Raw genomic sequence first — 13723 nt, 5'->3', positions numbered from 1 at the left:
GTAAAATAGAGTTCTGTTATACCCTCCACCATAATATGGAGGGTATAATAAAATTTGCGATTTCGTTCGTAACACATCGAAATATTCGTCGGAGACCCTATAAAGTATATATATTCTTGATCAGCATACAATTCTAACTTAGAATTTCTAAGTCGATATAACCATGTCCATCTGTCTGTTGAGATAAAGATCCCACTCGCAATATTTAAGGTAGATCTTTATAATTTGGTACAGAAGTTTATATTATTCCTAAGATGTTTCGTATTGAAAATGTGCTATATCAGTCCACGTTTTGATATAGCCCAAATAGCACGGTACTTTCCGATTTTCGGTGTTTTGAAGGTTGTTGCCTCATTATTCCACCGAAATAGCAGAAATTTGGTATTTAGTCTTCGTTGGGGTTATAAAACTTCCCATCGGCAATTTGTCGGTATAGGTCCACGTTTTCATATAGCACCCATAGAACGGTATCTCCCGATTTTCGGTAGTTTGAATGTTTAAGCTTCATTATCAAACCGAAATGGCTGAAATTTTGTATTTAGTCTTCGATGGGTTTATACCCCCATACATTCCAGATGAGAATTGTTGGTATAGGTCCACGTTTTCGTATAACCCCATAGAACGGCACCTCGCGATTTTCGGTATTTTGAAGATTGTGGTCCCAATATCGAACCGAAATTGCTGGCATTAAGTCTCCTCGGGATATTCAAGTTTCCCTAATAAATTTGTCGGTATATGTCCACGTCTTCATATAGCCTTCATAGAACGGTACCCCCGATTTTCGTTATTTTGAAAGTTTTAACCACATTATTCAACCGAAATGACTGACTGGTATTTAGTCTTCGTTGGAGTTACAATACATACTTTCCCCCAGAAATTTCTCGGCACAGGTTAACGTTTTTGTATAGCCCGCATATATCGGTACCACCAGATTAAAGTTTTTTGATGATTTTAGTCACATTTTTTACCGAATTGGTTGTTAATTGGAATCCATATATGTATATCCAGATTTTACTCCACTCCCCATGAACCGGATTGGCCCAATTTTATGTATTTCGACGGTTTTTTTTGTCAAATTTTCGAACGGAGATTGATGTCATTTGGTATTGCGTGTTATTAGAGGAAAAAAGTCACAATTCAGAAAATTGCAAATATTAGTCCTTTGTTTGGAAAGAGTCCATGTGAGATCTTTTAAAGGGGTTTGTCACATTTTCTTTCTTGGATTCCTTGAATTTAACTTGGTATTTTCGACTCACAATGGGTAGAAAACCTCCACGTGGAGAATTATCAACTCATTATCATTATGATATTCCGCTCCTCCATGGAATAAGTCTTAATGTGGATAGCTTAGAACTTTCATAAACGAAAGGGAACTATCTTTTCCCATTTACTTCAACTTAGTTCGGGTGGAGGGTATCAAAAGCTCCACCGAACTTAAGATCGTTCTTACTTGTTTTTTATTACATACACGAGATTATTTTATGAAAGGGCTGAGGTCAACCATGGCAAGAGCATTCTGAAGTTAATGTGGATGGTGTTCTATGGGTCCACTTGATATTTCGCTCGACGATAAAGGGTGGACATACATTTGAAATATATTGTGAACCTAACCTAATTTAGACAAAGATAGGGATTTAATTTATTGTCATATAGGATTGCTGAGGGTATATGTATGTACACAACTCCTTTCGTAGACTTTTTTAAATTTATACTCTATTAAATTGATGAGCTTGGCTTAAAACCACCAGGCGAAACGATCGTAGCGTAATGGTTGAGTGTGTGGTATTTCGCTAGAATTCATTTTTCAAAACAAAACTCCTTAGGCCATGTTAGCTCGATTAATGCAATTAATTGAAAACCGTTCATAAATAATGGAATTCGTCCTAAACAGACAATAATAAATTAAAAAAGTCCATTTGTTACTAAAATTAATCAGCAACATATTTGTAACTAAAATTCATTAACTAAAAGTGGGTTTCACTGGGCTGATTTGGTCAGATGTTTGATGGAATAAAACTAATTTATTTCATGATCAACTCTCAACGTTTCGTTGGCGACTTTCCAACTTCTTCAGGAGTCGCCAACGAAACGTTTAGAGTTGATCATGAAATAAATTAGTTTTATTCCATCAAACATCTGACCAAATCAGCCCAGTGAAACCCACTTTTAGTTAATAAACAAATACGGTTATAATATCAAGAAAATAAAATTCATTATTTTACTTATTTATATCTTCCATTAATTTATTTCTTTATAGATCTTTGGTCCGGTCCAGTCAATTTTCAAATTTAGCAACATTGAGGAAATGATCGATCGTGCCAATAATGTTAAATATGGTTTGGCTGCGGGAGTCATCACCAATGACATCAACAAGGCCATGTATTTCGCCAATAATGTCGATGCCGGTTCGGTATGGATAAATTGTTATGATGCCGTTTTGCCACAAACTCCCTTCGGGGGTTACAAACATTCCGGTATGGGACGCGAATTGGGAAAAGATGGTTTGGATAATTATTTGGAAACTAAGACTATTACCATGAAATTGGTATAAAACATAAAAAAATTCGTGTCCAATTATCAATCAAGACTTCTTCCATGACCGTTGAACGGTAAAGCGCGGTATACTATTCAGAGATGTGAAAAAAAGTATGCACAATTTTGTGGGTAAAAATATTTTATTGATTTTTCTTTATTAATGTTACACATAAAAGTTATACATACATACATAATTATATAAAAAAGAGGAAAGAAAGAAGATACATATACACATAGACATAGCATACGAGTATGTTTGCACAAATTCACACATACATACATTTAAACAAAATGTATTCTAAAGTAATAAAAAATCCAAAATTTATATATAAAAAAATATTTGTTTTATTTTTAATTTAAACTAATATCATTTGTTGTTATTTTTGGAATAACTAAAAAATTTCGAGGCACTTTATGGAACATATTATTGGAATCTTTTGACCCCCCAGATTGGGATCAAATCTGAATACCATTTGTTTGTGGATTATTGGAATTTAAAATAAATAAAAAACGTATAAAAACTGATAATCGCAGTGTTGAAACATGTATACCTGAGATTTCACAGAAATGTTATATATCGTAGTGTGTATTCTACTCGCAACGTAACGTTTTGAAACGCAAATAAAATGCTCTACAAGGCTAGATATTAAGTTCTTCGTTCACCCATTGTTAAGGGTACATTTGTAGCCAAGTTATCCAGCAAGGGTGTTGCCGCTTCACTAATGTGAGTTTTTGCACTCTGAAAATCATCTTCAGATCGATGACGTTCATCCCTCTGTCCCAATTGTGGTGTCTGCAAATGTTGCGGTGAACTCAGCAGGACTTCGACAAAATCTCTTTCCCTTAGATTGCCTTCTCGCAATTCACGATCATAACTTGTTTCGATATCGACCATTTGAAAATCAATGGCCAAAATAAAGCGTAGCAACATAAGCAACAGTGCTATTATCCAAAAGATCATTGCTACGATATATGAACCTTTGAATAGCATTAAGTACACTTCGTGAGATAAGTCATGTGGTCGAATAAGCGGTCTCAGCACGGACATGGCATCACCACAGCTGTAAACGAGGGGAGAGAGAAAGGAAAGGTATCACATTATTTCTATAGAAATGTTGTCTTTGTTGTTTGTTACCTTATGGCATCTGGTTTGCTCAGGTTTTCCCTTAAATCATTGCAAAAAGTCTTTATAAAGCCATTAGCTAATATCAAATAGCTTAGATTTGCTACAGTCATAATTGTGAACATTATTATTGAGGGCACCACAATACGCCACGGTTTCGGAAGTCCCCTGAAATAAAAAGAACATTTTTGAATAATACAGACATATCAATTGTTAAGAAGAAGGATAATATTAGGTTTGTCCTCGTACTTGCTAAATGTTACTGAACAACTTTCATCGGTAATATTTAGCAACTTTAGAATTATTCATTGTGAAAATTTGAGTAAATCAAGTCAAAGAGTATCAAAAGGTAGACTAGGAGCAAGCCCAATATGGGCGTTTTTCCCAATACACAGTTAGCACTATGAAAATATTGATTTTATACCAAAGGTTTTCTTAAAAAGTAAGAACGACGTTTAGTTCGGCCGAACCGGTATTGAAATGAATAGGAACAATTAGTTTCCCTTCCGTTATGAAAGTATTCTGTTCTTCCAGGAGCAGAATATGTATATTAACTAATAATACTCCCTTCTTTCTAAAAGATGAAACAATGGCAACACACAATATTGAATTACAGCAATCTCGGTCCGAAAATTTGACTAAAACTCTCGAAATACATAAAATTGGACAATACCGGCTAGACTTCAAGTTGGAGATATATGGAGTGGTTTTTGTGGGAGTGGTTTCGGTTGATATGGGGCTACACCATTTAGTCACATTTTCCCACCGAATCGGTGTTCTTAGAACATAGAAAACCTCTGTATCTGTAAAATTGTTTTGTACCTTTAGTGAACACTAAATATAAACTTCCAGGTACCGTTCTATGGTAGCTGTATAAAATTGCTGGGGGAAAAAGAATGTTGTGTAACTGCAACTAAGACTAAATACGAAATTTCAGTTATTCCGGTTAAATAATGTGGCTAAACCTTTCAAAATACACAAAATAGGGAGTAGCGTTCTAAGGGGGATCTATCAAAACGTCGACCTCTTCCAAGAAATTTCTGAAAGCAAGTTTTTTAACTCCTACGAAGACTAAATGACAAATTTTAGCAGTTTCGGTAAGATATTGGAACCAAAAACTTCAATACCGAAGATTGGGGGCACGTTGAGACATACCAAAAAATTTCAGGCGGAACGTTTTGTAGCTCTAACGAAAACTAAATATCAAATTTCAGACGTTTCGGTAGGATATTGAGGCCACAACCTTCAAAATACTGAAATTCTGCAGGTACTCTTCTATGTACCGTTCTATGGGACTATATGAAGACGTGGACCTATACCGACAAATTTCAAGTAGAAGGTTTTTTACCCCCAACGAAGATTAAAAACCAAATTTCAGCCATTTTGGTGTCATAATGAGGCTAAAAACTCCAAAATACCGAACATTGGGAGGTACCGTTCTGTGGGGGATATATCAAAACGTGGACATATACTAACAATTTTATGGGGAAAGTCTTAATAAATGCCAAATTTCAGCCATTTCGGTGAGATAATGTGGCTAAAACCTTAAAAATTGTTAGAATTTGTTAACCAAAATCCCAGGCAGTATGGACTTGCCGCCGAAAAAAATTGTACCGTCATCTATGTATGTCTTTTAAAAATATTACGATGTGCAAAGTATGTACCAAGTCGGTTACTCTCTTCTAGAGTAATCGTCTGCACCATTTTACAGAAAAATTTTAAACGTATTTAGGGGAGGTACCAGGAGGAGTGCGCAGAATGGTCCAACTAAATTTGGGCCAATGTGAAGCACTCCTTTCCATAGACACCGTGCCCACAAAGCATTTTAGGTGGTGCCGGCAGGGTTATTTAGACCTTTTGGGTCATTATCTCAGAAAGAATGGACTTGCTCCAAAAAAAAAAATTATATCATCATGAAAGGGACAAGGGTCCCCAAACTGCACTTGTGCCAAAAAATGAAAATATAGTTCATATTCAAAGGCGATCTACATATGTCTGGTTACTCCTTGGGAAAGTTATACCATTTTAACAAAATTTTTGAAATTTTTTGAGGAGGTTCTCTAAGTAGTTGATCAATAAGCAGCATGTTCGAACTTTTTCAACAGTTTAGTGAAAAAATTAACTTTTACGGGGGAGGTGCCGGAAGGTGTGAATCGATATGGTCCATCTTTGAACTCTATCTGATCTATGTTTTGCACAGCATATTACGAACACCGATTTTTGGAACGAATCGGTTGATCCGTTTCAGAGTTACCGTGCGCTCCGTTTAGAAATACCGACAAACAGAATATCAGTGTCTATGATGATAAGAGCCATCTCAGTCGAGTAGGTACCACCACAATTTACGATGAACGATAGTGCAGATGTCGTTAATCCCACACGAATCTCGATGTCGTTAGTAGCGAAGATCCAAGAGATTCCAGAGACTCCTACCAACGATGAGAAGCTGTTTCCCAGTTGCCCAACATCAGTACCACAATAGTATTATACACCATATCCACAGATATCAGTTGAGGACTGAGCCAAAGCGGCTCCTCCTAAACATATTGGTTGATAGTGTCCCTATTCCGACCACTAACTACCCCTAGATATTACGTGTAATGTTCGATAGCGTGTTTAAGTCGTTCGCGCATACCACTGCTATTTGCGATAAGATCAGAACTAGGAACAAGGTCCTCATGTTGCTGGCCGGCAGCACTTGCAGTACTGACAAGGCTATGCGGCGCCAGTGTGGTATGCAAATGTTAACGCTACGCAGCGGAAGGATATTCAAACCTGTCAAAATGTTGCCTTAAGGACTGCAACAGGTTGCTTCCTTATTTACCGGTTCCTCAGCACAACAATATGTTGTCGATGAAGTCACAATATTTTGGATGCCACCCAGGCACATCAGTAGAGGTCTTCATGATATAGAGAAAGAGGTCCTAAGTTATAAACGGTAACCTCTAGAACAACGAGCCTATTAGACAGGCTTCAATAGCATTCACACTGATGCCGTTGTACAGGCAGTACAAAGATACCGTGTGAATGCGGTACACTAAGTAAACCTCGATCCATCACAGAAGAAGCATGTCAGCAGTGAGCATTTTCTTGAAAATTCACCTTTGGTAGCATAAAAATTACTATATAAACGAAGATTGGTCAGTTGGCACGGGTTAACGTTAACCGATCCTTATAAAATTTCATATAAAAGATTTTTTGCTCAAATGAAAAAACATTTTTTGTTCTTTAAAAACATTTTTTTGTTCTTTTTTGAGTCACCCTAATTTATACCCATGTTCCGTCAAAAAAAGTTGAAAACAATTGTTTGGGTTGCAACGATGAAAGTTTCATCAAGAAACTGTATTCGGAAATAAGTTTTAAGCCGCCATATTCACAAACCAACAGTGATCTAACGAATAATAACCATGCGCCTGAAAGTATGCATTGGATGTTTGTAACTATTATTCGTTAATTTCTACCACACGTCAAGCAGTGAACAAATTCCGATACAACATTCGGAATTTTTCCACTGGATTTAATAAATGTAGTGGATTTAAATTATGTGTGTTCGTTTACTCAAAATTTGTACAAATTGTTACTGGATGTTGTTCGTTTAATCTACAGTACAATTTAAAAGACCTTGGTCGTTTACAAGAAATTACTGGGCTTGTAAAAACTTGTACAAATCATTGAGTAAACCAACACACCTATTGTCTATTCGATTATATGTATATTAGGGTTATAACTTTTTTACAACCTCATATCCCTGTATCATAGCGTGATGAGTTTCAATATAAGATTACATAAAATTTTAATTATAAGGTGATTCGGTGAAAAAACCTCTCGCACAAAATGATTTTAAAATTTGAATTTATCAGAATTAGGGGCAATTTTATGAAGTCACTGTAAGCATATTTGCAAATAAACTTTAGAGCCACATGAGATAACCAAACTGACATAACATTTGTTTCTCGACAATTTTTTTTAATTCAGAGTCATAAAAATGTCGTAAATTCAGAGTCATATAATTTGTTTAACAAAAAAAAATCAAAATATTTTCAAAGTGGTTTTTGTGCATGACCTTTTTCAATATTTGAATCGAATAAACGTTATTTTACTTATTAGTAGGTTTAATTTTATTTATTCGTGCAAAGAAAATAATTTTTGAGATTTATTATCGTTTCATAAATTTTTTCAAAAAAAAATAAATAAATAATTGTTTTTTAAACCAATTTGTGCGTGAACTTTTTTTAAATTTCAGATTTCAATGGAATAAACGTTATTTTAGTGATTAATAGGCAAAAGTTCATTCAGGCAAAAAAAAACTCTAATGTAAAAATGGTATTACCGCTTTATTGTGTTTATACTCTCAGCCTTTAGGCTAGAAAGGGTATATACACCTTGATACGACCTTTTGGTTTTTGTCTCATCGCAATAACGGTTTAGAATCGATTTAGCCCTGTCCGTCCGTCTGTCTGTCTGTCTGGCTGGTGCGCACGATAACTCTCAATCAACCGATTAAAACCAAATTTTGGGTATCGTAATATTTTGTCCAAAGATAGTTTAGGTTCGAAGATGGGCCATATCGGTCCACTCCTTCTGGTAAAAGTTAAAAATTTGTTTGTAAAATGGTGTGAGCGATAGCTCTCGAATGGAGCAGTCGACTTGGTCCAAACTTTGTTCATCGTATTATTCCTTCCAGATAAAGATCGGGTTTGAATATGGGATATATCTTTCCACATCTTCGGGTACCTCCCACCACAAAATTCGGATAAAGTAAAGATTAATAGCTCCTCTCGGCTCCCTTTACGACGGTACAATTTTTTTCTTGCGCAAGTCCACATTTTCTGAGAAATTGGCCTATAAGCTCCAAGAAACCCGGACGGTCCCAAGTAAAATGGAACATCCACAAGATAACTCTCGCAGGGAGTTTCTGATTGGCCCTATCTTTGCAAATTGTATTGCTTCATCCAACAATAAAACTACTCCAACAATTTCAATCAAAAACACTTCGTAAAATTACAAATGCTCCACATAACCAATAAGCGATTACACGAAGAATTGGGAATGAGAACAGTCAAGGAAGAAATAAAACCCCAACTACAAAACTACAAACTAAGAATCGAGTCACATCCAAACCACCTTGCAACCAATCTGATGGCAAATCCAGATACATTCATAAGATTGAAAAGAATAGCGCCCCACGATCTCATATAAAATAAAATATAGAGCACCTAATATAATATTTAAATTTTTAAACAACTATGTAATGTCATTTTAAATATAATGGACCCACCAGTGGGTAGGTCCTATTGAATAAAATAATGTACAATTTAATTAAGAATAATGTAAATATCAAACTTATGATAGAAAGCATTAATAAATAGCAATTAAAAAAAATGTATCTGGTTTGGAATATTGACTATATCGGTCCCGTCCTTAGGTACCTCCCACACAAAATTTGGGAAAAGTACCATTTGAGGACTCGAATCGGATCTATTTGAAATTTTTTGCAGAAGCTTGTTTTCCCTATTACAGCTGTACAATGTTTTTCAAGATTAAGTCCATACTTCCTGAGATAATGGCCCAGAAACCCTGCCTCCTCATATAAAAATGGATAGTGAGTAGGATAACTGTCAACATTTTCAAAAGTTTCTTCTAAACTTTAAGTAATTTAATATTTCGTGTTCTCTCTGAATCAGAAGTTTACCACTAAAATTGTTGGTAAATGTCAATTGCCATACCTACAGATTCAACGTATTTTGAAGCAAACTTGTGATACAAAATTAATATATTTTTTATATTGCATAATTATTGTGTTTGGTTTTTTTTTGGTCATAGGCTAAGGGCATATTTCCGACTAATACTTTCTTACTTGTTTTATAGCCTCTTACTGACATAAATATTTTGCTAAAAAACCAACGAATCGAATAATTCACGAGACGATCACTTACCACTGTTTTTTGACACCCGATTGAAATATTAAACACATAGCAGTCCACACTATGGCCACAATTTCGGAAAGAAATGGAAATCCATAAATATATTGCACGGCAAGATTTTGAGGCCATCGGGTCTGATGAATATCAATCGTCACTATTCAATGAATGAGAACGAAAAATAAATTATTAAAAATTAGATTTAAGATACCGTCAGCAACTTACTGTGCGCTAAATATTTACGATCCTTTTCCACATTAAACACAATTTTTGGCACTTTATTGGTTACGGTAGAGCCATCACCACCACCATCCTCATCATCTGTGTTAATTGATGGTGTATCAGGTACTTGTGAATTGCTCGTCTGAAAGACGTGGGCAATTTTGCGAAGTTTGGGTTTTTTGTTGGGAACTAGAAACACAATTTAAATGGTATTTTTAATCTATTTTGAGGTGTGAACGATGTTATTTTACTTACATTTATCTTCACCTTCTTCCAGTTTAGGCATTACTAAGGCATCTGGTTTTATATCATCTAAGGCCTCTTCGGTATATGACTCATTAATGATCCTTCCCAAATCATGATAGAATATATCCTTCTCGGTATTGTCCATTTGCGTAAAATCTCTTTCACGAAATGCTAATTTTGCACCTATAAAACCATTATAGAAATCTGCCGATATTACGTGTATCGAAATGCTCCATATTATTGAAATTCCTGCGACCAATATCATAAGGCATATTACTATGTCTGAAAAGAGGAAGAATGGGGAAAATGTGGATATTTAATTAAATAAAGTAGTACTGCGATGACTTAAATTAATATGGGACTTGCAATAAAAATTGAGGTTATATAGGATCCCTCACCTCTCAACATCCTCTTTCATGACAACGCAAGACATTTTGGCGCTACTACCGTATTTAAATACGAATCTATAGTAGATTTTCCAAGAGTTCAAATGTAAATATATATTCGTATGTATGTAAGTTTATGATGGTTAGCACATATAAATTATAGCCTTATTTGTTTGGCAGGCCAATGACTTGCTAGAAGTTGACAAAAGTAAACAAGACAAGTTGTGCGCATTCCCACCTCCTAAATTATTTCGATTTGATTCTAATAATATTGGGTTGTTGGCATTAACTATGATATCATCTGCAGTCAACAACACAATTTGCGTGTTTCGGCACAAAAATAAGAAAACAATCCTTGTGTTTTGGTTAATAAATAAAACCAAATATAATAAATGCGGCTAGTAATATACATACATACATATATGAATAGAATGGTACTATCGGCTGAATTTACTCACAATAATCAATAATTCATATTTATTTTTTTGCGGATAAAAATACATCGGATGTACATGTGTACCGGCGTTTATTTTCTCCGTTGTTTATACATTCGGTAATAATGTGATCAAGAACGTTTGCTAATTGACAGCCATGTAATATTCCGGTAAAACATTTCATTTAGTTTCACAGCAACAACAAATTGATGTAACGTATTTTCGGTCATATTTCCATGAAGAAATGAATTTAAAACAGGTAAAAAAGTATCAGTCGACTTTGCCGGCAGAGGTATGCCCTCAGCCTGTGTGAATTGAAACACGTTTTTTCCAAAAAACGTATGGATATATGGATTGGTATAAAATCTCAAAAGTTTTGCGTCGGATATACTTAAAGGAATGGACAGACATAGCCCATTTTGGAAGTGTGTCTCATTTTGGGAGTCATTCCTCTCGATAGGACCATTATATCTGGAAACATGGACTTCCTCACAAAAAACATCATATCGCTGGCTACTAGGGGTACCTTCGGTAAAAATTTCCAAAGGACTCTCGCATACACCCTTAACACCCTAAGAAAGGACCGATAGGGGCCACTTTTGAACATAAACTAAGTTTGGACAAAATATTTCGAGATCCAAAGATTGAACCAAATCGAATGCTCCGTTTATGAGATATGGCGCTTAAAATTTTAGCGAATATTTTCGAACTTTTATGGGGGAGGTACCTGAAGGAGTGGACCTATAAGCACCATCTTCGAATTTCATCTAATATTCGAAGAAATATTACGATATGCAAAGTGTTGACGAACGCAGTATTCGGTTCGGAAGTTGTCCTGCGTACCAGCCACTACACATACTGGTCATAGGGGTTTTTTACAGTTTTCGGGTCATATTCTCAAGAAGTATGGACTTGAGACTGACAAAAACTTGTACCATCATAATGGGACCTTTGAGTGCAACCTGTTGCAAGAACACGTAAGAACGACGTTAAGTTCGACCAGGCCGAACTTGCTATACCCTCCACCACGAGTTGTATTGAAGTAAGATGGAACAATTAGTTTCCTTTCGTTTATGAAGAAGACTAAATACCAAATTTCAGCAAGTTCGGTAAAACAATGTGGTTAACCTTCAAAATACCGGAATTCGGGATGTACCGTTCCATGTGGGCTATATCAAAACGTCGATCTATACCTACAAATCTCTAGCTGAAAGTTTTTAGACTCAAAAAAGACTAAATACCAAATTACCGATATTTCGGTAAAACCTTCAAAATACCGGAAATCAAGAGGTACGCTTCTATTTGGGATATAGGAACCAGCGGACCTATACTGGTAAATCTCTTCTGGAATATATTATAACCACATGGAAGACTAAATAAAAAATTTCAATCTTTCGTTGGAATATTGACGTCACAACCTTCAGAATTACGAAAATCGGGAGGAACCGTTCTATGGGGGCTATATCGAAACGTGGACCAATACAACAGTCAGAAAGGCTTTTGTCTCCAACAAAGACTAAATAGTAAATTTCAGCCAATTCGGTGGGTTGCTGTGGCGACAACCTTCAAAATAACGAAAATCGGGAGGTACTGCTCTATGGCGGCTATATGAAGGCATGGACCTACACCGACAAAGTTCTGAGATAAAGTTGTATACCCCCAACGAAGACTAAGTACCAAATTTCAGCCATTTCGGTGTGATAATGAGGCTAAAAGCTTTAAAATACCGAAAATCGGGTTGTACCGTTCTATGGGGCTATACGAAGGTGTGGACCTATACCGAAAAATTTCATATGGAACGTTTAATACCCCAAATAAAGACCAAATACCAAATTTCAGCCATTTCGGTGGAATATTGAGGCCACAACCTTCAAAACACCGGATATAGGGAGGTACCGTTCTATGGGGGCTATACTAAGGAGTGGACCTATTCTGACAAATTTCATATGGAACGTTTAGTACCCCAAATAAAGACCAAATACCAAATTTCAGCCATTTCGCTGGAATATTGAGGCCACAACTTTCAAAATATCGAAAATCGGGTGGTACCGTTTTATGGAGGCTATACTAAGGCGCGGGCCCGTACCGACTTGTTTCTGGGGAAAGTTTTATACCCTCAGCGAAGACTAAATACCAAATTTCAACCACTTCTGAGGAATATCGAGGCCACAACCTTCAATACAACGAAAATCGGGAGGTATGTTCTATGGGGGCTATATGAAGGAGTGGACCTATACCGAAAAATTTCTGGAGGAAAGTTTTATACCCCCAACGAAGACTAAGTACCTAATTTCAGACATTTCGGTGCGACTATGAGGCTGAAACCTTCAAAACACCGAAAATCCGGTACCGGTCTATGAGGACTATATCAAAACGTGGACCGATATAGCCCATTTGCAATACCAAACATCCTAGGAGTAATACAAACTTCTATAACAATTTACAAAGCTGTATCTTAAAAATTGCGAGCTGTATCTTGATCTCAACAGACGGACGGACGGTCAGACGGACATGGTTATATCGACTTAGAATTTTACCCTGATCAAGAATATATATACTTTAAAAGGTATCCGATGAATATTTCGATGTGTTACAAACGGAATGACAAAATCACCATAATATGGAGGGTATAAAAATATATTAATTTCCTGTAGTGGAATTATGTAACTCAGTTTTAGAGTTACCGACAAATATCGGTAAAATTAAATGCTTATAATTTCGGTAATTAACGATTTTTTTCGGAAAGTTTACAACCCAAAACGAAGTTGTCGTTAAGTCCTATCGATAGCAACAGTGTTGTCAACTTTAATTGGCTCTTTTCATTTATAATTTTGCATTTTAATTTTACCGATTTTT

General features: G+C 35.8%; 2 protein-coding genes across 11 annotated transcripts in view; one reads left to right on the top strand and one right to left on the bottom strand.

Annotated features, from left to right (window-relative positions):
- Nucleotides 1–2872, top strand: part of LOC141388595 (aldehyde dehydrogenase X, mitochondrial) — a 33192-nt gene extending 30320 nt beyond the window's left edge. The window contains exon 6 of the mRNA XM_073958593.1: nucleotides 2258–2872. Within this exon, the coding sequence (XP_073814694.1) occupies nucleotides 2258–2551 (294 nt within the window). The 3' untranslated portion in view covers nucleotides 2552–2872. The remainder of the gene's footprint in view (nucleotides 1–2257) is intronic.
- The window catches only part of LOC141388597 (uncharacterized), a 73132-nt gene continuing 62065 nt past the window's right edge, over nucleotides 2657–13723 (bottom strand). For all 10 annotated transcript variants that reach the window (XM_073958604.1, XM_073958599.1, XM_073958596.1 and 7 more), the window contains 5 exons: nucleotides 10057–10329; nucleotides 9805–9990; nucleotides 9595–9736; nucleotides 3671–3826; nucleotides 2657–3596 (listed from right to left, as the gene is read on the bottom strand). In XM_073958604.1, coding sequence (XP_073814705.1) covers nucleotides 3182–3596; nucleotides 3671–3826; nucleotides 9595–9736; nucleotides 9805–9990; nucleotides 10057–10329 — 1172 coding nt within the window. In that variant the 3' untranslated portion in view covers nucleotides 2657–3181. The remainder of the gene's footprint in view (nucleotides 3597–3670; nucleotides 3827–9594; nucleotides 9737–9804; nucleotides 9991–10056; nucleotides 10330–13723) is intronic.

Source organism: Musca autumnalis, unplaced genomic scaffold, assembly GCF_047663935.1.
Source record: "Musca autumnalis isolate F117 unplaced genomic scaffold, ASM4766393v1 scaffold_1, whole genome shotgun sequence".
Taxonomy (NCBI): Eukaryota; Metazoa; Arthropoda; class Insecta; order Diptera; family Muscidae; genus Musca; species Musca autumnalis.
Note: the sequence above shows the minus strand (reverse complement) of the source record. Positions and strands in the feature narration are given on the sequence as shown.